This window comes from Sebastes fasciatus, chromosome 18 (assembly GCF_043250625.1).
Source record: "Sebastes fasciatus isolate fSebFas1 chromosome 18, fSebFas1.pri, whole genome shotgun sequence".
NCBI lineage: Eukaryota > Metazoa > Chordata > Actinopteri > Perciformes > Sebastidae > Sebastes > Sebastes fasciatus.
The window spans coordinates 26,468,304-26,493,412 of record NC_133812.1 but is presented as its reverse complement, the minus strand read 5'-3'; the positions used below and the strand labels follow the sequence as shown (position 1 = coordinate 26,493,412).

General features: G+C 42.9%; 2 protein-coding genes across 3 annotated transcripts; one reads left to right on the top strand and one right to left on the bottom strand.

The window, feature by feature from the left end:
* The first annotated feature begins 1,757 nt into the window (after positions 1–1,757).
* Positions 1,758–10,978, top strand: ckbb (creatine kinase, brain b). Its single transcript, XM_074615592.1, has 8 exons — positions 1,758–1,920; positions 5,008–5,220; positions 6,246–6,400; positions 7,162–7,294; positions 9,044–9,215; positions 9,305–9,428; positions 9,535–9,724; positions 10,566–10,978. The coding sequence occupies exons 2-8, from the start codon at positions 5,028–5,030 to the stop codon at positions 10,742–10,744; spliced, it is 1,146 nt and encodes a 381-aa protein (XP_074471693.1). The 5' UTR covers positions 1,758–1,920; positions 5,008–5,027; the 3' UTR covers positions 10,745–10,978.
* A 2,819-nt stretch (positions 10,979–13,797) lies between these two features.
* Positions 13,798–23,155, bottom strand: LOC141755840 (MAP/microtubule affinity-regulating kinase 3-like). Of its 2 annotated transcripts, XM_074615111.1 has the most exons (18): positions 22,593–23,152; positions 20,543–20,728; positions 20,259–20,312; positions 20,057–20,105; positions 19,837–19,902; positions 19,619–19,689; positions 18,974–19,030; positions 18,685–18,819; positions 18,463–18,564; positions 17,787–17,906; positions 17,584–17,683; positions 17,353–17,465; positions 17,170–17,266; positions 16,885–17,078; positions 16,666–16,763; positions 15,973–16,233; positions 15,694–15,738; positions 13,798–14,789 (listed from the first exon to the last, which is right to left on the bottom strand). In XM_074615111.1, the coding sequence occupies exons 1-18, from the start codon at positions 22,641–22,643 to the stop codon at positions 14,420–14,422; spliced, it is 2,169 nt and encodes a 722-aa protein (XP_074471212.1). In that variant the 5' UTR covers positions 22,644–23,152; the 3' UTR covers positions 13,798–14,419. The 2 variants fall into 2 exon arrangements, with proteins under 2 accessions (XP_074471212.1, XP_074471213.1); XM_074615112.1 differs by lacking the exon at positions 15,694–15,738 and having other exon boundaries at positions 22,593–23,155.
* Positions 23,156–25,109: the final 1,954 nt, after the last annotated feature.

Sequence of the window (25,109 nt, the reverse complement as noted above, 5' to 3'; positions counted from 1 at the left end):
TAGTCTACTGGATCCATTAAGAGTACATTGGAACCATTTAGAGTCTGCTGGATCCATTTAGAGTCCACTGGATCCATTTAGAGTCCATTGGATCCATTTAGAGTCTACTCGATCCATTTAGAGTCTACTGGATCCATTTAGAGTCCGCGTGATCCCTTTACAGTACATTGGATCTCGTTAGAGTCTACTGCATACATTTAGAGTCGACTACATCCATTTGGAATCCACTGGATCCCTTTAGAGTATACTGGATCTCTTTGGAGTCTACTGCATCCATTTAGAGTCTACTGGATACTTTTAGAGTCTGCAGGATCCCTTTTGATCCAACTGGGTCCCTTGAGAGTCTAATGAATCCCTTTAAAATATACTGGATCCATTTAGACTCCATTGGATCCATTTAGAATCTACTGGACCCATTTAGAGTCTGAACACATTCTCCTGTAGGTGATGAATAATTTAAAGATGCAGGAGAAAGTGCTTTGTCACCACAGAACCCCAGAACCCCCTCCTCCTCCTCTGGTTTCTGTGGTTAGTTCACTGTCTGTAATAACAGTAGGACAGTCCAGTGTCTGTGGTTAGTTCAGTGTCTGTAATAACAGTAGGACAGTCCAGTGTCTGTGGTTAGTTCAGTGTCTGTAATAACAGTAGGACAGTCCAGTGTCTATGGTTAGTTCAGTGTCTGTAATAACAGTAGGACAGTCCAGTGTCTGTGGTTAGTTCAGTGTCTGTAATAACAGTAGGACAGTCCAGTGTCTATGGTTAGTCCAGTGTCTGTGCTTAATCCAGTGTCTGTAGTAACGACAGGTCATTCCAGTGTCTGCGGTTAGATCAGTGTCTGTAATAACAGTAGGACAGTCCAGTGTCTGTAGTAACGACAGGTCAGTCAAGTGTCTGTGGTTAGTTCAGTGTCTGCGGTTAGTTCAGTGTCTGTGGTTAGTCCAGTGTCTGTAATAACAGTAGGACAGTCCAGTGTCTGTAGTAACGACAGGTCAGTCAAGTGTCTGTGGTTAGTTCAGTGTCTGTGGTTAGTCCAGTGTCTGTAATAACAGTAGGACAGTCCAGTGTCTGTGCTTAATCCAGTGTCTGTAGTAACGACAGGACAGTCCAGTGTCTGTGGTTAGTTCAGTCTGTAATAACAACAGGACAGTGCATTGTTTGTGGTTATTTCAGTGTCTGTGGTTAGTTCAGTGTCTGTGGTTAGTCCAGTGTCTATGATTAGTCCAGTGTCTGTGGTTAGTTCAGTGTCTGTGGTTGTTCAGTGTCTGTGGTTAGTCCAGTGTCTGTGGTTGTTCAGTGTCTGTGGTTAGTCCAGTGTCTGTAATAACAGTAGGACAGTCCAGTGTCTGTGGTCAGTCCAGTGTCTGTGGTTAATTCAGTGTCTGTGGTTAGATCAGTGTCTGTGGTTAGTCCAGTGTCTGTAATAACAGCAGGACAGTCCAATGTCTGTGATTAATTCAGTGTCTGTGGTTAGATCAGTGTCTGTGGTTAGTTCAGTGTCTGTAATAACAGCAGGACAGTCCAATGTCTGTGGTTAGTTCAGTGTCTGTGGTTAGTCCAGTGTCTGTGGTTAGTCCAGTGTCTGTGGTTAGTCCAGTGTCTGTGGTTAGTCCAGTGTCTATGGTTAGTCCATTGTCTGTGGTTAGTTCAGGTGTCTGTTATAACAGTAGGACAGTCCAGTGTTATTACAGACACTGAACTAACCACAGACACTTGCTCAGAGGCACTGCAGCAGAGAGAGAGAGTCAGACCACGTGACCCTCAGCCACCTCTCCGTCCAATGGAATGAATGGACTGTAAATAGGAGCCAATGGGGAGAAGGGAGGCGGGTATAAAAGACTGGGATCCGCTTTAATCCGCAGCAGCAGCAGCAGCAGAACCGGACCCGCTTCAAACCACATCCCCAGCAGACTGAACTAACAGGTGAGACCACCTTTTAATCCTGATCAATCACATGCACCACACCACTGATCAGCTCATCACTGCATCAGGTTATCAGTTCATCATCAGGAGGAGAGGATGAGAGGAGAGAGGAGAGGATAAACCAGGGGGGTCTCAGAGTGATGGAGGGTTAAAGGAACAAAGGGGCAGACAGACAGATAGACAGACAGACAGGCTGGATGTGTCCTGGTTGTTTGCATGCTGTAAAGCTGCACAGAGTCTGTCTGTCTGTCTGTCTGCAGCCTGTCTGTCGCTCTGCATCCTAACGACCTTGCGACGGTGCGTCCTGTCTGCAGGTGTTGCGCAGTCAGACAAACACAATCCTTTCGTGCACCATCTTTAATCTCGTGCACAAATCTGTGATGCTGATTTAAAATGTGCACAACAAAAAAATAAAATGTAAGGCCCTTAAAATAATAATTCCACCTTAAATCCACTTAATATTTGAATATTCTAATTAAAATTCCTCCATGTAACCGTTTAGTCATCTTTATTGTGGTGCTGCAGCTTTATTTGTATATATTTAAAGGGATAATACCGGATTATCTTCCGTTATTCAGCCGTGCAGCGTCATGCAATGCATAAACCCAGTTAAAGTGCTGTGTGTGTGTTTGAAGGAGTAGAACCGGTTCTGTTCGGTAGGACCTTGTTGAAGGTGACCGGGGCGTCGCACGGTGCAGCAGCAGCCACTCTCTGAAGGGTTAATCCCGGTCTCTCTCTGTGCTGCGTCACTCCACCGGCCTCCTGCAGATCCTAATCAGCCTCTGAGTCTAACCCGGTTTATAGACTCACACTGATCCTGATCCGCTCCAGGGTCTCTCCTGAACCTGAACCGGGTCTGTGGATCTGCTGCAGTTCTGATGCAGCAGCTGGTCTCAGATCCAGGATCAGGATCAGGTTCAGACAGACACTCAGATCTGGTTCAAACATTTCAGCACATTATGATGATGAAGATGATGATGAAGATGTTACTCCAGTACAGCTCGAGGTACATTTACTCTCCTTGTAGTATCCATATCCGAGGTCAATGTACTTTTACTGCATTTATCTGACAGCTTTAGTAACTGATTACAGATCAAAACTCTCTGGACAAAAGATCATACATATTATTATTTATAAATTAAAACAGATCTCCAAATTATTAAATATATTATTACATTTATTATTCAATTTAATTAAATATGTATTGCAACATATTTAATAATGCATGACATTTGAGTGCTTTTATTTTCTGAGCCTTTAATTTTGATGAAGATGATGAAGATGTTACTCCAGTACAGTTCGAGGTACATTTACTCTCCCGGTAGTAGTATTTATCTCAGAGGTCAATGTACTTTTACTGCATTTATCTGACAGCTTCAGTTACTGATTACTTTACAGATTAAAACTTTCTGAACAAAAGGTCATAAATATTATTATTTATAAATTAAAAACAGATCTCCAAATCATTAAATATATTATTAAATTTAGTATATATGAATATATAAATATATTGAATTTAAAATAAATTATTAAATATATGTATTATTAAATTTAATTAAATATGCATTAAAACATATTTAATAATGCATGACATTTGAGTACTTTTACTTTTGATACTATAAGTACGTTTTGATGATAATACTTTTACTAAAATAAGATTTTAAATGCAGGGGTTTCACTTTCAATGGAGTATTTTTTTAATCTTTTACTTGAGTAAAGGATCAGAGAACTACTTCCACTGAAAACTGTCATTTTGTCAGTTTTATCAGAAAGGTTTTATTTTTAACTTTATTTTCAGATCTTTTAATTGTGGGATGAAGCTTATTTTTGGATTTGTGAAAATACTAAAAGATAATATTAAAACATTTATTATTAAAAAATAATAATGACTAAATGTTTAATATATTTAGTAGAATTTGTAATACAGTTTTTTTTTAATATATAATTATATTTTATATAAAACATTTAACACATATTTTCATTTTGTAAAGATTTCCACTGGTTTCTTCATTTATCTTAATTCTATAACATAAATATAAATTATAATACACAAAGATGATGGGATCATGGGAATTATTTAAAAATATATGTTATTAAAAACACATATAACATTATAAATATTAACATTATAGTAAATGGCACATGAACTGGTATTTATTTATTGCCTTTCTAGTCTTCCGACCACTCAAAGCGCATTACACTACATGTCAGCATTCACACACACACACACACACACACACACACACACACACACACACACACACACACACATACACATACATGATGTCAGAGGCTGACATGCGAGGTGCCAACCTGCCCATCAGGATCTAATATAAATACTCGTTCACACGCCAACGGCTCAGCCTTCAGGAGGAGTTTGGGTTTAAACTCGAAGCGTTCAACCGAGTTAAGCTGGTTTACTAAATGGATTTCCACTCTAATGAACAATTATATAACAAACATGACAAATGTCGGCATTTAAAAGAAGAAAAAAAACAGCTTTGTTTCATCTTTGCTGCAGCCTTTTGTGACAAGTCATGTTGCAGTACTCTCTAGTCTGTGACGTCACCAGGTTGGTACGCTTGGCTGAGTTACACAGATACAACGGTATAGAGACCGTGAAAGATGAGGACTGAGGGGACACAGGACAGAAGAAGACAAAAGAGGGGACACGGTTGTATTGTTCCTGGATGTAAAGATAAAATAGTCCATTTCATAAACTGCAGCTGAAACAGAGATCAGTAACGTTACTGCAGCAGCGCTGGCTAGTGGCACTGAAAGAGTCCTCCGACAGGCACTGAGTCCTTCTGCAGCGTCTCCCCATCTCCCGTCCTCTCCCCTCTCTGATCACCTGTCTCTCCTCCTCCGCTGTCTCATTCAGACCGTTCAAAGACAGAGTCGCTAAGAAAATAAACTACTACTTTATTCTGAAGCTCACGTTATAGCGTTTGTTTACGTAACATGTCCAAGCATGCCCATGCTCAACATTAGCAAACCAAAACTAACGTCACAAAGTAAAACTTATGACCAAAGCAAACCGTTTAATAGATTAAATTAATTGAAATTATGATAATACTGTTTTCCCAGGTCAGCAGCCGGACGTCATCATGCCTTTCGGAAATACCCATAACAAGTTGAAGATGAACTACTCGTCGGATCAGGAGTTCCCCGACCTCAGCCAGCACAACAACCACATGGCCAAGGTGCTCACGCCTGAGATGTACAGCAACCTGAGGGAGAAGGAGACGCCCAGCGGGTTCACCCTGGACGATCTCATCCAGACTGGCGTTGACAACCCAGGTAACGACCCTCTGACACAACCCCTCTAACAAAACCCCGACCCAATCACAGCCCTCTAAACTAGGTCGCATCCTGGACCAGGTTATATCGGACCCAGTTTCTAACCCCCAGACCAGGAAACCACTTATCTACACCAGGTAACTCCCCCTGGAGACCAGGTCTCCCCTTATCTACACTAGGTAACTCCCCCTGGACACCAGGTCTCCCCTTATCTACACTAGGTAACTCCCCCTGGACACCAGGTCTCCCCTTATCTACACTAGGTAACTCCCCCTGGAGACCAGGTACCCCCTTATCTACACTAGGTAACTCCCCCTGGAGACCAGGTACCCCCTTATCTACACTAGGTAACTCCCCCTGGAGACCAGGTCTCCCCTTATCCACACTAGGAAACTACCCCTGGAGACCAGGTCTCCCCTTATCTACACTAGGTAACTCCCCCTGGAGACCAGGTCTCCCCTTATCTACACCAGGTAACTACCCCTGGAGACCAGGTACCCCCTTATCTACACTAGGTAACTCCCCCTAGAGACCAGGTCTCCCCTTATCTACACCAGGTAACTACCCCTGGAGACCAGGTACCCCCTCATAGAGACCATGACCCCCCTCTAAACCAGCTAACTCTGCCTCAGACCAGACATCAGAAGAGGTGGTTTGTGGTGTTGTTTGTCACATTGCGTTCTGGACTTTAGCTGCTGCTTGATAATCAACTCGTTAATTGGATTGACTCGTTAGATCAGGTTAATTTCTGCTCGTTAATCCCTCCCATCAGGACGTCGTGTGTACTTCCTATCTGATCTCCTGATCCTCCTCATCAAATCCAACTTTAGCAGCATGCTACAGAGAAATCAGCTCCCTAAATGGAGCAAACAAACAACACATTTCTAGAGAAATAAAAAATGTGAGTCCCTCCAAAGTAAAACTGACAGGTGCATCACTTTTATTTTGAAGGAGCCCAAAAATGGTCACCAGTCAGAAAGTCGGTGATGAGCAGGAAACAATAAGCCGTTTTTGTGTCCCTGCAGGTCACCCGTTCATCATGACGGTGGGATGCGTCGCCGGAGACGAGGAGACGTACGAGGTGTTCAAAGAGCTGCTGGACCCCGTGATCGAAGACCGCCACGGAGGATACAAAGCATCAGACAAACACAAGACGGACCTGAACTCTGAAAACCTGCAGGTAAACAACCACAAACTGACATGAACCCCTTAAAACCTGCAGGTAAACAACAACAAACTGACCTGAACCCCTTAAAACCTGCAGGTAAACAACAACAAACTGACCTGAACCCCTTAAAACCTGCAGGTAAACAACAACAAACTGACCTGAACCCCTTAAAACCTGCAGGTAAACAACAACAAACTGACCTGAACCCCTTAAAACCTGCAGGTAAACAACAACAAACTGACCTGAACCCCTTAAAACCTGCAGGTAAACAACACCAAACTGACCTGAACCCCTTAAAACCTGCAGGTAAACAACACCAAACTGACCTGAACCCCTTAAAACCTGCAGGTAAACAACAACAAACTGACCTGAACCCCTTAAAACCTGCAGGTAAACAACAACAAACTGACCTGAACCCCTTAAAACCTGCAGGTAAACAACACCAAACTGACCTGAACCCCTTAAAACCTGCAGGTAAACAACAACAAACTGACATGAACCCCTTAAAACCTGCAGGTAAACAACAACAAACTGACCTGAACCCCTTAAAACCTGCAGGTAAACAACACCAAACTGACCTGAACCCCTTAAAACCTGCAGGTAAACAACAACAAACTGACCTGGACACAACAACTTGTTCTGTCCACTGAACAGGCCGATATAGTTCTGGTTCTGGTAGCAGCTAGTCTGTCTGTGGGGCTGAATGCCGACTGGACCACCAGTCAGGGTTCTGCCGGTCTCTACTGATCTACTCGTCGTCTACTGTGTTTCAGGGCGGAGACGATCTGGATCCAAACTACGTTCTGAGCTCTCGGGTTCGGACGGGAAGGAGCATCCGCGGCATCTGCCTGCCGCCGCACTGCAGCCGCGGAGAACGCCGCGCCATCGAGAACCTCTCCATGGAAAGTACGACATCACTTCCTGTGTTCTGCCCCCCTAAAGCTGTTTCATTGTATTGAACTAAACTAAATTTATTTAACAATTCTTCCATTTCAAAGTTATTTTTCTAATAATTTCCAAGAAGTTTCTTAGAAAAACGTTGATTTGGTGCGAATTATCCAGAAAATAGAAAATAAATATTCACGCATTAGTCATCTTCATTTTACAGGTCTGCAAATTTTATGGTAATTAGGTGATAATTAGCAAGTAACCTATTTGAAATTTCTTTGAAATTACTTCCAAATTACCCCAATATCTACCTCAAAACTTAACGAAATTTACTTTATTATAAACATTATTTAATAATTAGATGCTAAAATAACATATCATGGTTAAAATAGGGCCTTTAGGCTTGAGAAACCAAATGTAACCTGGTAACTAATGATATGATTCAGGGAGCATAAAACATTTCAAAGAAGTTATTTGATAATTATTATCTATTTATCAGCAGACATGGAAATAAAGCATATCGATTAACTTTGTATTCTTTTCCTGGAAATGTATTAAATAAATTACCAGCTATTGGGAATATAATTATTAAATAATGTTTATAATAAAGTAATTTTTTATACATTTTGAGGTAAATATTGTGGTAATTTGGAAGTAATTCTAAAGAAATTTCAAATAGGTTACTTTCTAATTATCACCTAATTACCATGAAAGTTGCGGACCTTTAAAATGAAGTGTAACCGTCATTTGTTCTATATTTTTTATTATTATTATTTAGAATCCGAAATATATTATTAGGGCATTACAATTGCTCTTGTATAAACATAAAAAATTTAAGAAAATAGAAATAAAGGAGTATGTAACATGTAATTTATGTACATAATGCTACAATATAAACAAAATATATGCAAAGAAATATAAGTACTAAAATTTAAAATAACAAAATGATGAAAAAAAAAATATGAAATATCTACAAATATTTATATTAAGACGATAAAATTTCAGCTGACATGATTAGTTAACTGGAAGTGAACAAACTGTAATTAACATCTGATATATTGATCTGGTTGTTTATTTTACTGAGACGAGTTTTAATCACGTGATGACAGCTGAACTCCCATGTGAATGAAAGCTCCAGAAAAAGCTAGTAAGTGGACTTTGAGTGAGGATTATTTAGTCAAACTGACTCTGGATCAGTTCTTTCATGACAGGATGTATCATTACTCCGGTAGTACTCTGTGACTGTTTGTAGTACTACTGTTAAGACAGGAGATACTTCAGAAATATTTTCTGGAATGATGTTGAAATGAAACATGAGTTAGTTTCTGATGGTGCGTTCAGGGACACTCTGGTGATCTGATAATCACCGAGGCTCTTTTTATTTAGAGCTGATCTTTATTTAGCTGTTTTCCCATCATGCCTCAGTGATCCAGTCAAACGGTTATATAACGGTGAGCTCTGTGTCGTCCTGCTCAGACTCTTAATGAGGATCTGAACCTCTTTCATATTCTAATGAGACTACAGAGAACCGGACTGAACCGGACCGGCTCGCTCTCCGCCACTCTGTCACTTATGACACAAAAAGACGTCTTAAAGGAACAAGTTTTAAAATGTCTGAGAAGTGAAATATTAATATTATAACAATATATAAATATGAATATAGTGAGTAACAGAGTTAATATATAATAATAAGACTCATGTTAAATATAAGACCTTTAATTTGAAAATCTCACCTGAGCTTCCCCTGTGACCTCTGACCTCCTGCAGGTCTGGACATCCTGGAAGGAGACTTGAAGGGGAAGTACTACGCCCTGAAGAACATGACGGAGGAGGAGCAGCAGCAGCTGATCGATGACCACTTCCTGTTCGACAAGCCCGTCTCCCCACTTCTGCTGGCGTCCGGCATGGCCCGCGACTGGCCCGACGGCCGCGGCATCTGGTCAGTACGACCTCTGACCTCTAACCTGGTGTTTGAGGAAGCAGGTGACTGACTTCCTGTGTAATTTAACCCTTCGCTCTGGCCTGCAGGCACAACGACAACAAGACGTTCCTGGTGTGGGTGAACGAGGAGGACCACCTGCGTGTCATCAGCATGCAGAAAGGAGGCAACATGAGGGAGGTGTTCACCCGCTTCTGCACCGGACTCACCAAGGTGAACGCCTGAACGCTCACTTCCTGTTTCCACACAGGTGACATCACCACCTCACCTGACCACCTGTCTCTCTCTCTTTCTTTCTCTCTCTCTCTCTCTCTGGCAGATCGAGAGCTTGTTTAAGGAGCGAGGTCACGAGTTCATGTGGAACGAACATCTGGGCTACGTCCTCACCTGCCCGTCCAACCTGGGGACGGGACTGAGAGCCGGCGTCCACGTCAAACTGCCCAACGTCAGCAAGCACGACAAGTTCGGAGACATCCTGAAGAGGCTGAGGCTGCAGAAGAGAGGCACAGGTACGCAGAGAGACAGACAGGTAGACAGGTAGAGACAGACAGGTAGAGACATCCTGAAGAGGCTGAGGCTGCAGAAGAGAGGCACAGGTACGCAGAGAGACAGACAGGTAGAGACAGACAGGTAGGGAGACAGACAGGTAGAGAGATCCTGAAGAGGCTGAGGCTGCAGAAGAGAGGCACAGGTACGCAGACAGACAGACAGGTAGAGAGAGACAGACAGGTAGGACATACTGAAGAGGCCGAGGCTGCAGAAGAGAGGCACAGGTACGCAGAGAGACAGACAGGTAGAGAGACAGGTAGAGGGAAACAGGTACAATAGAGAGAAAAAAACAGGTACAGAGACAGACAGAGAGAGAGAGAGACAGGTAAAGAGAGAGACAGGTAGAGAGACAGGTAAAGAGACAGACAGATAGAGAGAGACAGGTGGACAGACAGGTAGAGAGACAGGTAGAGAGACAAACAGGTAGAGAGACAGGTAGAGAAACAGGTAGAGAGACAAACAGGTAGAGAGACAAGTAGAGACACACAGACAGGTAGAGAGACAGGTAGAGAGACAAACAGGTAGAGAGACAGGTAGAGGGACAAACAGGTAGAGAGACAAGTAGAGACACACAGACAGGTAGAGAGACAGGTAGAGAGACAAACAGGTAGAGAGACAGGTAGAGGGACAAACAGGTAGAGAGACAAGTAGAGACACACAGACAGGTAGAGAGACAGATAGTGGGACAGACAGACAGGTAGAGAGACAGGTAGAGAGAGAGTCTTGTCTCTGGTGACTTCCATCTCACTAGTATTAATTAAAGGTGAACCTGTGACATCACTTCCTGTCTGTGTGTCTCAGGTGGCGTGGACACGGCGGCGGTGGGCGGAGTCTTTGACATCTCCAATGCGGACCGTCTGGGCTTCTCGGAGGTGGAGCTGGTGCAGATGGTGGTGGACGGAGTCAACCTGCTGGTGGACATGGAGAAACGTCTGGAGGCCGGCGAGAGCATCGATGACCTCATCCCTGACCAGAAGTGAAGCGTGTCACACTGTAACCTCTGACCCCCCCACACACACACCCCTCACACCCCCACCTCCCACGCCCCACCCTCACTGTAACCAATCAGAAGCCGTCCTGACGCTGCAGGACGTTTAGAGCCGCTCACTTTAGACTTCAGTCTTCCAACATCAGAAGGATTTTCTATTTCCTGTTGGACCCGTCTAACACCTGAAATATCTAATAAAGTCTGTGTGGCCCCGACTAAACACTGATGCTGCCTCCTGTCTTCATTCTGCACACATGCACCCGCTGCCGGAGGTTGTAGCGGGCTCCGTTTTAAAGCTAGAGTGAAGATACCGGTATCATATGAAACTACAAAACCTAATGAATCCATCGGTACCAACTATGTCATACTAACATGTCAAGAAGGAGGCTAAATAACGCTCCAAACTTAAGCTAAATTTTGAGGAGGAAAAACTGTCATGGCCATTTTCAAAGGGGTCCCTTGACCTCTGACCTCCAGATATGTGAATGTAAATGGGTTCTATGGGTACCCACGAGTCTCCCCTTTACATGATACAAACTTATAACACTAATAATGTTGCTGTCTGCTTTTGATTTGTGGTGTTATGAAGAACCTAGTAAGATTCTTCCATCCTCGTGAACTAGTAGTGGTACACTGTGTCGTACACATTTTATACCATTCTTCTTCTGAAATTTCTATATTTAGCTCTGATTCCCATTTGTTTTTTATATATAGTGTTGAGCTTCCTCTATTCTCCCCTACGGCTTTGTAGAAGGCTGAGATGACACAAGATCTGCCCTGGTGATATGAATCCACTATAATTTTAATAATACCATTCAGATCTATTTTAGGATCAATTTTCACCTCTTTCATAAAATAGTCTCGTATTTGTAAGTATCTAAATAAATCTTCTCTTTCCAGACCAAATTTCACATTTAAGTCTTGAAAACTCATACATGTCCCATCTTTGAGAATGGTACATAGAGCAGTGATACCTTTCTCTGTCCATTGTTTGAACCTCAGGTCATATACCCCTGGTTTAAATTTTGGATCATATGCAACCCAGTTCGGTTTATTTCTTTATCCTTACAAGTTTATATTTTAGGTACAAGGTGTACCTAATAAAGTGGCCGGTGCTAGTACCGGGTGGTCTTCATCTGCTTCAAGGTTGGACGTGGTGTGCGTTCAGAGATGCTATTCTGCATACCTTGGTTGTAACGAGTGGTTATTTGAGTTACTGTTGCCTTTCTATCATCTCCAACCACTCTGCCCATTCTCCTCTGACCTCTGACATCAACAAGGCATTTCCGTCCACACAACCCCCGCTCACTGGATCTGTTCTCTTGTTCGGACCATTCTCTGTAAACCCTAGAGATGGTTGTGCGTGAAAATCCCAGTAGATCAGCAGTTTAATACTCAGACCAGCCCGTCTGGCACCAACAACCATGCCACGTTCAAAGTCACTTAAATCCCCTTTCTTCCCCATTCTGATGCTCGGTTTGAACTTCAGCAAGTCGTCTTCACCACGTCTAGATGCCTAAATGCATTGAGTTGCTGCCATTTGATTGGCTGATTAGCTATTTGTGTTAACAAGCAATTGAACAGGTGTGCCTAATAAAGTGGCCGGTGAGTGTAGATACAGCAGCCTTGGTACCATATTCATCTTAAACACCTGGATTCTAGAGCTGAGGTCCAGGGGAAAAGTTGACCATCTCTGTTTATCTTTTTGAATATTTCGTTCTACAACACTGTAGTTGGCTTCATACAGTTTGCTAAGTCTCTTGGTCATAATCATTCCTAGATATTTTAGTTTTATAGTCCCATTTTAAGTTGTGTGTTTCCCTAATTGGTTGAGATGGAGAGTAATTAAATGGAAGGATTTGAGTTTTTGCCACATTGATTTTATATCCTGAGTAGTGACCATAGACCTTGAGAAAATTCATCAGCAGGGATAATCCTCTCGGGATTGTCTAAAAAAATTATTATATCATCCGCGAAAAGGCCAATAACGTGTTCTTTGTCTCCTATCTCTATTCCCTTCAGATCATTATTTTGCCTGATTGCTTGCGCTAAAGGTTCAATATAGAGGGCAAAGAGCGTAGGGCTCATACAACAGCCCTTTTCTAATTTTATTCTATTAGATAAATAAACCTTGATTCTGGCAGTCGGATCTTGATATATGGTTCTAATGCTCTGGATTGATTGTTTATTTAACCCGAATCTTTCAAGTACCAAAAATAGTCATAATTACTAATGTTCATAGTCCATTCATGTGCACCAACAGGCATGTTTTCAACGGGCACTAATACTAATTATTATTATTATCATAGTGTCAAAGAGATTTGTTCCTGTGTTGAAAGACAAAGATGTAGTGAGATTTATTTACAGAGAAAACAACGGTTAAATTAACACATCATGTGGAAAGAGGAATAAATTATTTAGTGTATAATCTGATTTAAATGTTTTATAACCACTGACTGCATCATGTGTTCTGCAGTACTCCGATCTTTTACCGCAGTAAAAGTACTAATATCACACTGGGAAAATACTCCACTACAAGTAAAGGTCCGAAGTATGTCAGTATTATCAGCTAGTTAAAGTAAAAATATACATACACAGACCAATCAGAGAGGAGGTACTGCAGCTAGGGGCGGGGTTTAGGTGTGTGTGTGATGACACGGAGGGGCGACGTTGGTTCTAAACAACAATGTCGGCTCCTGGAGAGGTTAGCGCAGCATCAGTTCTATTAGAACTGGAGAATATTTCTCTTCAAGAGTAGAAACATGTTTTCACTCTTCTCCCGACTGGCTTTGAGTTTGATTGACAGACGGTTCATCCAATCACCTGCCGAGTATTCTTTTAAAGTTCCCGCCTTTCCCACGGTTTCAGTGACTTCTTCTCAGATAGTGCTGTGAAATAAACCATCTGGTGGGTCCGGTTAGTGTAAAGGAGCAGAAAATGTTAATTCTCAGGTTAAGTACAAGTAGACTCAAGTTTGTACTGAAGTACAGTACTGGAGTTCATTTGTGTATTTTTCCTGTTATTCAAAAAGCTGTCAGACAGGAAGCTGTTCAAGGTGTTTAATGAGACACAGGTGAACATGAAGTTCACTTAACAAAAAACAGTCAGCTATCAATCAGCTGTCAATCAGCTGACGATCGGCTGTCAATCGGCTGTCGATCAGCTGTCGATCGGCTGACAATCAGCTGTTGATCGGCTATTGATCAGCTGACTGCTCACATGTACAAAAGAGAAAACAAATGATAACCAGATGAGTCTGTCAGACAAACTATTTACATTCACAAACATGGACTCAGCCTGTCTGCATCCACAGGGCCCCGCCCACTTTCCATGTGTCACTGCGGAGGGCCTTTCAAAATAAAACAAATGTACATCACAGCAGAACACTTCCTGTGTGGTTTTCAAAACACTGGACTCCAAATCCCATGATCCTTTGCCCCCTGCTGTGCTGGGGGCAGACGAGGGAAACAATCAATGACTTTAATTCAACATGAACACACTGAAACATGACAAACTACCAGTATGCTCCACCTGTCTGTCATTCACTATACCTGTCTGTCCCTCCACCTTTCTGTCTCTGACCCCTCACTCTCTCTCTCTCTCTCTCTACCTGTCTGTCTCTGACCCGTCTCTCTCTCTCTCTCTCTCTCTCTCTACCTGTCTGTCTCTAGAGCTTGAGTTCGTTGGCGATCTTGGAGGCAATGTTCTTGAAGGCGAAGGACGTTCCTGAAATCCGTTTGAAGCGGACCCCGTTGAGCGAGAGGCGGGGTAGTTTGCAGACCTCCATCTCCCATTGGACGAGGCTGTCGGCGTGTCCGTCACCATGGACACAGAGCAGCATGAAGCGCTCGCGCTGCTCGTAGTCGCAGTTGTTGGCGTCCAGGACTTTCCTGATCTCCCTCATCATGTCCTGAGCCTCCATGGAGGACGTGGTCTTCATACTCCAGGTGAACCTCAGGGAGCGAGGCTTCGAATCCCTCAGCAGAGGAGCATTAGGAGAACTAGGATCGTCCTTCTGTTCATATGATACGTTACGACTACAGAAGGGGGGAGAGAGGAATCAGATGTTAGAGAAATGGCTGAGTTTTCCTAAATATATAAATAAAAAGATTTTGTAGTCTGTCTGTAAAATCGATCTGAAGGTCAAACATGCTTTGATTTCAACACATTCATCTTAGGAATTGTTTTGTTATTGTTACACACTGAAATTCATGAGAGAGAAATTGAAGAGATGGAAAAGTCAAGAAAAGCAGCAGGCGTTATGTCGAAGTCATTTCCCCCGACAAATAGTTTCCCTCCGGTTTAAAATTTAGGGAACAAAACACTAAGCTAATTAAACTAAACTAAAAACTAAACTAAAATTTAAACAAAAAAACTAATCTAAGCTAAAATAAAAAATAAAAAATAGACAAACTTAACTAAAAACTAAACAAAAAAATTCAACCAACTAAACAAAAAAACTAAACTAAAAACAAAATTAAGTGAACTAATAATTAAACAAAAAAACTAAACTAATTAAATTACAATATAAACAAAAAAACTAAACAAACTAATCTAAAAACTAACTAACTAACTCAAATACTGGTTTCTGATTGGCAGGCCCTAAATCTAAATCAGGACTGTGGTTCGAGAGGTTTGATTTGGCCCCCCAGATGTTTTTACTGGATGAAAAAGTCTAAAAATCAATAGAGGCTGTTTAATTTTTTGAAAACCGATCTTTAAATATGTAGGATCCCTCATTATGAATTATTTTGTATAATCTGAGAATGTCTGGCAGAGTGACACTCTGCCAGTGATCTAAGGGATCTTGGGATCCTGGTACCGTTTAGTATCTTAACAATACAAACGGTGTTTTGCTTCATCAAGTTTCAGTTTGAGCCACCTGCTCTAAACGAATCAGAACAATGATCACAACAACACATCAACCTGAATCTGACTCACCTGGAGCCCTCAGGTATCCCATTCCTCTCAACCTCTGACACACTTCTGCCAGCAAGGATGCAAGGAAACAAGGAAGGAAGGAGAGTTAGTGTGTTAAAGAGCACATGAGGAACTAAAGTTTCAGGTAACAGCTGCAGAGCAGAAACAGAAGAGGAAACAGCAGACGGGTGTCTGAGAGGAGGACTGGCCTCAGACTAGATATGATGCAGTCAGACGGGTAAACAGACATTTTGGACACACAGTGAGAACAGCTTCCCATGATGCTTTGCGCTGGCGTACCTGCGTGCGATTTTGGAGGTGAGTTTGGAGAACAGGTTGGTGGATCCTCTGGCTCGCGACTGGGCATCATGTGACAGGCTGGGGGAGGCGGGGGGGCCGTTGTAGGTGGCGGTGCGTCTCTCTCTCAGCTGACCTCCGTGAAAGGTGCTGCGGCTCGCCGTCCCTCGAGGGAAACGCAGCCGGTCAGGTGGAGTCGCTGCGCTGCTCACACTGTGGGTGGAGGCTCCGCCCGCTGACTTCTGAGGGGTGGTGGTGGTGGAACTGAGGGAAAAACAATCGATTCACCTATGTGTAATGTTTTCTTTACGATTTTAAAATACCAGAATCGATATATTTGCTTCATTTGAGTCCATGCAGAGGTAGAAGGAAGTTACCGCTTTTATTGTTGTAGTCTGAGTTATGTGATGTCATATCAGTTCCTTATCCGTCAACCAAAACAAACCGCAGCGAGACGGAACAAGAAAGTAGAAAACGGCGGAGAGCTAGCGACGCACTTGGCGAAGTTAGAGGAAGTATACACGTATGACTACATCCGGTTTTCAAAATAAGGTGTTAACAAAGGGAACTGTATATACAAAATACATATATGGAAATAAGATTGATTGGATTATATTCACCAGAAGTACAAAACATTACATGACAAGAGTGTGTGGATGAAAAATTTGCATCACAAACCACAATAAAACGTTATACCTGTTCTCTTTGCCGTTCTGGACCACAGAGTTTCGGTCTGCTGAGTTCCTCTCAGTACAAACGTACGTGTTCCTCCTCGTCATGCTGGACCATCCACCCTGAGACAATAATCAATCATCAATATGTTTCACATTCAGTAACCAAACACAGATATCACATGTTTGCTGGATCACCATCTGAAGACACATATAAACTGTTTGTGTGTCTATATGAACTCACAGTGGGCGTGACTGGCGCCTTCCTCCGCTCAGGGATGTCGGACATGTTGGGGTTGTTGGCGTTGCCGAGCAGCGGACTGCCTCCCTCCACAGAACTGGACTTGTTGTTCTGACCTCCCACCTCCTGCTTCACCTCCCCCTCTGCTGGAGCTGTCGTCTGACTCCTCCTGGGGGGAGGAGCAGCCGAGGAGGCCACTGGAAAGGAGGAGGAGAGAGGAGTTATAGTCAGTACATGTAGTCTGGATGAAGTCCTGGTCCTGGTCCTGGTCCTGGTCTGGGTGCGTACCTTGGTCATTGTTCTTCCTCTGTTTGGAGGAGGAGGAGCGCTGGCTGAGGAGACGAGCAGGAGACGGACGAGTTTTGCTGGAGTCGCTCGCCTCCACCTGAACAACAAACACACGGTTATCATCACCGCTGCTCAGCGTCTGTATGTGTCACACTCGCTGTCCCCATGGTAACCACCTCTGACCTCAGCAGCTCTGCGTCCCAGCAGCAGGTAGGCGGCTGTGATGTCATCGTACTTCATCTTGGAGAGCGAATCATTGATCTCCTCTCTGGAGTAACCCATCCCCACCATCATGTCTGCAACACAGCACAGAGTTATACAGCACTTCAGCTGTGTACTAGTACAAAACATATATATATACAAGCTGTGTAAATATATTCATCATGTGTACTTGTACTGTATGCGAGTACGTACCGATCCTCTTCTCGTCTCTGAAGTCTATCTCCGGCTCCACAAAGGGTTTCAGCGCCTCGTCATTAGAGCCAACGTTGATCCAGCGATCCCTCATGATTTGCTGAGAAACATTCAGACAACGTTCAGACAACAACACTGAAACCAATAAACCGATCAATCAAACACTCTGAAAGGAAACTTGTGATGCGTTCAGGTGTTCTGACCTCCAGAGTTCCTCGTTTCCCCGGGTTCAGCACCAGGAAACGCTTCAGCAGGCTCTCACAGTCAGTCGACATGTAGAAGGGAATACGATATTTACCTCGCAGCACTCGCTCTCTCAGCTCCTACAGACAGACAGACAGACAGCTGTCAGCAGAAAGCAGTGAAGGTAGCACAGTAAGCTAATCAATAAGGTGATGAATAATGTGAAGGCTAGCACTAGCTGAGTCAACGTTAGCTGTGCCGAGTTTGGAAATAACTGAAAGAAGTGGGGTTGTATGTTTACTCCCGTGTTCTGAGAAGTAAAAATACAGATTTCTTTTAATGGAGTCTGGTGGCTTTGAAGAGAACGATATAAGGGCTGTCTGACGGCGAGGTAAAGCGGCCGTGGACGGGAGCAGCAGAAAAACGGATTTTAACCACCTAAAATCAGTTTAAGTGTTTGATATATTTAGAATATTTTCACCACTTTACCTCGCCGTCAGACGGCCCTTTCTGACGGGGAACTGAAGCCGTTACATCGCTGTCTTTAAAGCCACCAGACTCCATTAAAAAAAACAGTAATTTAACCTCTCAGAACACAGGCGTTTCTGGTCTACCGCTGCATTGATCGGTTAGTTTAGCTTCCTGCCAGTACTCCTGTCTGCTTCTCCAAACTGGGAGCACACGTCTGATACTGACCTTGAGGTTCTGTCCATCAAAAGGCAGAGATCCGCTGACCAGAGTGTAGAGGATCACACCCAGACTCCACACATCCACCTCTGGACCGTCATACTTCTTCCCCTGAAACACACACACACACACACACACACACACACACACACACACACAGTTACTACTGATGACCTGTCACACCACACACATCAATACAATGAGTGAGTGAGTGAGTGAGTGAATGAGTACCTGGAAGAGTTCAGGAGCAGCGTACGGAGGTGAACCACAGAAAGTGTCCAGTTTCCCACCGATAGTGAACTCATTACTGAACCCAAAATCTGCTATCTTAATATTCATGTCAGAATCCAGCAGGAGGTTCTCTGCCTGCAGGAGGAGAGAGGAGGAGGAAGAGGAGGAGGAAGAGGAGGAGGAAGAGGAGGACAGAGGAGCAGCAGGTGGAGGAAATATGAATGTACTGTATTTTCATGGTGTGTTTAATGTCAGCTGGGAAATGTGATATTAGAGTTTAGTGTGTTACCTTAAGGTCACGGTGAACTATGTGCCTCTGATGGCAGTACTGAACGGCAGACACAATCTGCAAAGATAGACAGACAGGTAGAGAGACAGACAGAGAGACAGGTAGAGGTAGAGACAGACAGGTAGAGACAGGTAGAGACAGGCAGGTTCAGACCAGACTTACATAGCACACCTGGAATAACCTGAACCTTTACAGGTATTTACAGGTACACTCCTTTACTTCACTAGAGTATTATGGGATGCAGGTCCCTCCAGGTAGGGGTGTCACCAGAACTGATACTTCAGTAACAAGTCGAAAACATGACGGCACTTTGACTGACTGCAGCACCGCAGGTACCGGAGATCAGGGCTCGAGACTAACGGTGTCCCAGGGACGATAGAAAAAGTTCTCTGATTCTAACGTTATCATGATGTGTTCAAATGTAACCTAGTAAAATGTAGTTTTTGGTGAGAAATAATAAATTCATAAAAACAGCTTCTGACGGTAATAAAGGCGTGGCTGTTGAAGAACCGTGTTACCGCGGTATTGAACTGGTATGGAGAATCGCAGAATTTCACCGGTACTGGTATCGACCACTAAAGTTCTTGTACGGTGACATCGCTGCTCCAGTGCGTTACCATAGTAACACCAGTGTGTGTGCGTTACCTGTCTAAATTTAGATCTGGCCTCCTTCTCCTTCATCCTGCCATGAGCAACGAGGTAGTCAAACACTTCACCTGCACACACACACACACAGACACACACACACACACACACACACACACACACAGATAAATGACGGTCAACACAATGTGAACATGACGCTGGATGAAGATCAGAGGTCATGAACCTGATTCAGGTGTTCAGATGAAGGTGTGACTGACCTCCGCTGGCGTACTCCATCACCAGGTACAGAGTCTTCTCTGTCTCTATCACCTCAAACAGCTTCACTGTGGACACAAACACACACACACACACACACACACACACACACACACACACACACACACACACACACAGGTGAGACACAGAGAGACAGATGGAAAGAGACAGGTGAGAGAGACAGATGGAGAGAGACAGGTGATGGTGTGTTACATTACTCACCGATGTTTGGGTGATTTAAGATCTTCATTATTCGGACCTCCCTGAAGAGCTGACAGACAGACAGACAGGTTATTGATCAGAGACATATAGAGCCGACGTCATGATTAGGTCACGGTGTTAGCTGGAGGCAAAACAAAGGAAAGACTGGAGGCTTTTAATGAACTGGAGCTACAGTCCAGTCTGGGTGCAGTCTGTCTCTCACCTTCTGCAGGCTGGTGGGGTTCAGCTGGGTCTTATCAATGATTTTGATCGCCACCTTTCAGGAACACAAAGATGATTGACGATTAGATCACGTTCCTGTAAGTGATCAATAACTACCAGGATACAAACACAACAAACTTTATTGAACTGACATTTAGATTTTTACAGGTCTGTCTGCCTCACCCCTTGTCCTACCTCACCCCTTGTCCTGTCTCACCCCTTGTCCTACCTCACCCCTTGTCCTGTCTCACCCCTCATCCCGCCTCACCCCAGGTCCTGTCTCACCTCTCGTCCTGTCGGGATGTGTCGAGCTAGCTTGACTTTGGCGAAGTTTCCCTTCCCGATGGTTTTCAGCAGTCGGTAATTTCCGATGTGCGGCGTCTCGTCTGCGGTGGACGAAGAGTTTTTACTGCGAGCGGATCGGACGGAGCGGGACGACACCTGACCACGCCCATCATCCCCTGGGGCATGCTGGGAAAATAAACACAGACAGAGTGTGTCATTTACATTCTTGTATTGATTAACTGGTGGTTTGTTTAGATAGATAGATAGATAGATAGATAGATAGATAGATAGATAGATAGATAGATAGTAACTTTATTGATCCTGAGGGAAATTCAAGTTTCCAGCATCACAGTTCCGTAGTGCAAAACATGTTAGTAAAAAGGCAGTAAAAAAGTTAGTAGTGCAAAGTACAAAAAAATATACCAGATATAAAAATACAAGGAGATGAAGAAAACTGTTAAAACTGAATATAGTGCAGGGTAACAGCTGTGATACAGGACTATTAAAAAAGTGAATATAGTGCAGAAGAGACTGTTAAAAATGAGTATAGTGCAGGGTAACTCCAGTAGCTTAGTCTATGAAAGTGCACTGTGTGCATTATTATCTGTCCTGCAGACCGTCCTCCTTTGTCCCCCCTCTCCCTAGAGAGGTGTTGTACAGTTTGATGTCTCGGGGGACAAAGGACTTCCTGAGTCTGAGTCTGTGGAGCACTTGGGGAGCAGCAGCCTGCCGCTGAACAAGCTCCTCTGTTTGGTGATGACGGCATGCAGAGGATGGCTGGCGTTGTCCATTATGGCCAGCCGTCTGTTAAGTGTTCTTTCGTTTAATCTATAAGTGCATGGTTTCCAGTGTATTTCAAGCCTGCCGGCCCACTAGGCCTGAGCATCAACTAAAATGTGTTATACAAGTTGCAAAGCAGCAAACTTAAGTGATAGTACTACGTTGTTGTTTTGTTGTACAGTGACATTGTTACCACAGTCTTGTAAAGGGAGGAGTGAGAGGAGGGGTTGCAATCTGAAGCCTCACTACTAGATGGAACCAGATCCTACACACTGGACCTTTAACCTTAAATCTCTTTCTTCTGAACCACATTAATAACACTGTAAACTATGAATAAAATCCATTAACTGATTAATAACCCCTGATATAAACCCTTAATTTGTTAATCCAGTTCTTGATTTGATGGAGAATTTTCTAACTTCTAATTTAAGAGAAACATTTGTGTGACTTCAGGTGAACTTACTTTATTAAAAGCATGTTAAAGTAACCGATGGTTTTGTTTCATTTCTGTTGTCCTTTTATGTTTGGCACAGCTCTTTGTTTATGTTTTCATTATGCTTCTTCTGTATGTAAATGTTTTTAATGTCACTATGTATACTGTCATTTTGAAATAATAATAAAAAAAGAAAAGGAGTGAGAGGAGGGGTTGCAATCTGAAGCCGCACTACTAGATGGAGCCAGATCCTACACACTGGACCTTTAATCTTTAAATATCTTTTTTCTGAACCACATTAATAACACTGTAAACTATGAATAAAATCCATTAACCCCTGATATAAACCCTTCATGTGTTCATCCAGTTCTTGATTTGATGGAGTTTTCTAACTTCTAATTAAAGAGAAACATTTTCTGTATTGTGTTGTTTACTTCCTGTCAGCTGATGACACTCACATCCACTGCAACATGAAATAAACTGGGACACATTTAGAATGTTTACGTTTAAAACCGTGTAAGAGTCTAAATATTGTATATTTGTGACATCACAAATGGACATACATCCTGACAGCTTGTTTCAAATGCAGAGTTTCTGAATATGGGCTGTGTGTGTTTCCCTGTGGATTGAGTGTTTCGATACTTTCACAGTATTTATATAGGACTTAAACCTGCTTTATAATAAATAAAACATGAAAATCTGACTTTTTTATAATATAGGACCTTTAAGAGAAACATTTGTGACTTCAGGTGAACTTCCTTCATTAAAAGCATGTTAAAGTAACAGATACAACACAGGACAACAAATACAACCTAGTAGATATCAAGCTGAACTCACGGTCTCGTTGTCCCGCTCGTTGACAGTCGGCAGCGGAGTCCTGGTGGACATGTTACCCGGGGCAGGGTGAGGCAGGTCCGGTCATGAAGCTCCAGAACACCCTCCTGAACTTACTAACTGTAGCGGGCTAGTTTAACTTTACCTCGGGTTTACCTGAGCAGGTGATCACCTGGCATCACTGGCTCCTGTCCTGACTACAGGACCGGAGTGTTATGTGGCCCGGCTCGGCTCGGTTCGGCTTGTTTTCCGGTAGTTTGTACCTGACATGGAGCCACTCTGAGCCGGCAGCAACAGTTCCTCTTCACCAGCTCAGTTAGCCTGTTAGCTCCATGCTAGCTCGCTAGAAACCGGGTTTTGAGTGGTTCCGGGTCCAGTCCGGGTCCGGGTCTGAGTGCTGGTGTCTGGTTCTGGGTCGGTTCTGAGAGACAGTCCCGGTTCCGTCGTTTCTGCGGTGTTTTTGGGTTCATTCAGCTCCTCTGGAGACACTCTCTGTGCTAGCTGTTAGCCGCTAGCTGCTAGCCAAGATGGAGGACTGCCCCAAACACAGGATATGACAGGATGTGACGTCAGGAGCAGCGTGCTACGTGATTGGTTCAATCAGCGCCGAGCTGTTTCGCGTTTGTTGTTGCTAGGGTGACTGGACAGAAAAGAGATTAAAGGATTATACTGTCTTAAATCACAGTAAAATGAACAGAAGTCTGGTTTGTTCATTCATTTAAAGAACAATATTACATTATACTGTCTTAAATCACAGTACATTAATAGAAGTGTGGTCTGTTCATTCATTTAAAGGGACTATTTGTAACTTTCAGAATTGCTTGTTAACAGCGACACCTGTGGCCATTAAGTCAACGAAAGTCAGCATCCTGTTGCTCACGCTTGTGCTCTCTCTACATAGACATGAACGAGCATCGCTCAAAACAGTGAGGTGACACACGTCAGATAAAACCACAATATCACTCTATATTTCAGCTGCTTGGCAGTAATGTTAGCTGACCAGACGAAGGTCTCTCCATGAACATGATTTAGATCTGATCCTAGTGTTGTCTTTTCAGAGGCTGAAGCAGGAAAAGGGGGTCGGTGCTGGGGCTGAAGCAGGAAGAGAAACGTTATCGTCTCCCGACTGCGCCCGCAGGGAGACACCGGCACCCGGTCGGAGACGATAACGTTTCTCTCTGCGGAGCCCCGTCACTTCACAAGACACAGGAAACCTCTGTTGGTCTGGAGGAGCTGCAGCAGTTATTTCTGCACAAACGTCCGCTGTACATTCACTAGATATTCTCAGAGCTAAACTAACTCGTCTGCAGTGAGTAGTGAGCGCGCGTTCACGTGTAGAGGTGGAGCGAGACAGCGAGAATGCACGCGGTGTGTGAATGAAGGCAAGCAGGCAGAGGAGACAAGACTCTGGCCACACGCGAGCGCGCTTACGCGAGCGCCACGCATACGCGAGCTCGCATGGGATCCTGACCCGGTCGATTTATATGTGTAAAAAGTTACAAACAGTCCCTTTAAAGAATAGTATCACATTATGTTGTGTTAAAGGTCCCATATCATGCTAATTTTCAGGTTCATACTTGTATATTTTGTGTTTCTACTAGAACATGTTTACATGCTGTAATGTTCAAAAAAAAACTTTATTTTCCTCATACTGTCTGCTTGAATATACCTGTATTTACCCTCTGTCTGAAACGCTCCGTTTTAGCGCATTTTGACGGAATTGCAACAGAATTGCGTTGCCCAGCAACAGCTTGGGTCAATGTGTACTTCCTGTCAGCTAATGACATTCACATACACTTTAACCAGGAATAAACTGGGACACATTTAGAATCCTATACACAGTATTTATATAGGATTTAAGCCTGGTTTATAATAAAAAAAAATAAAAAAAATCTCATTTTTTTACAATATGGGACCTTTAAATCACATAAAAATTAAGTCTGGTCTGTTCATTCATATAAAGAGCAGTATCATACTGTCTTAAATCATACTAAAATGAATAGAAGTCTGGTCTGTTTATTTATATAAAGAATACAATCACATTATACAATCTTAAATCACACCAAAATTAATAGAAGTCTGGTCTGTTCATTTATATAAAGAACAGTATCACATCTTAAATCACACTAAAATTAATTGAAGTATGGTCTATTTATTTAAATAAAGAATAGTATCACATTCTATTGTCTTAAATCACACAAAAAAATAATAGAAGTCTGGTCTGTTCCTTTATATAAAGAACAGTGTCACATCTTAGATCACACAACAATTAATACAAGTCTGGTCTGTTCATTCATATTAAGAAAACAATCACATTATACTGTCTTAAATCACACGGTCATTTATATAAATAATAATGTGTGTTAATTGAGTGCATGGTTTAATTGGTAAATATTATGTATGAAAAATGATGTGTGCGTTATATTATTTGGATTTTTTACTTCTTATATTTATCATAAAAACAACAACAACATACAAAACCAACAATCCATGCAGAACTTCCATTGGAAAACTGACGTT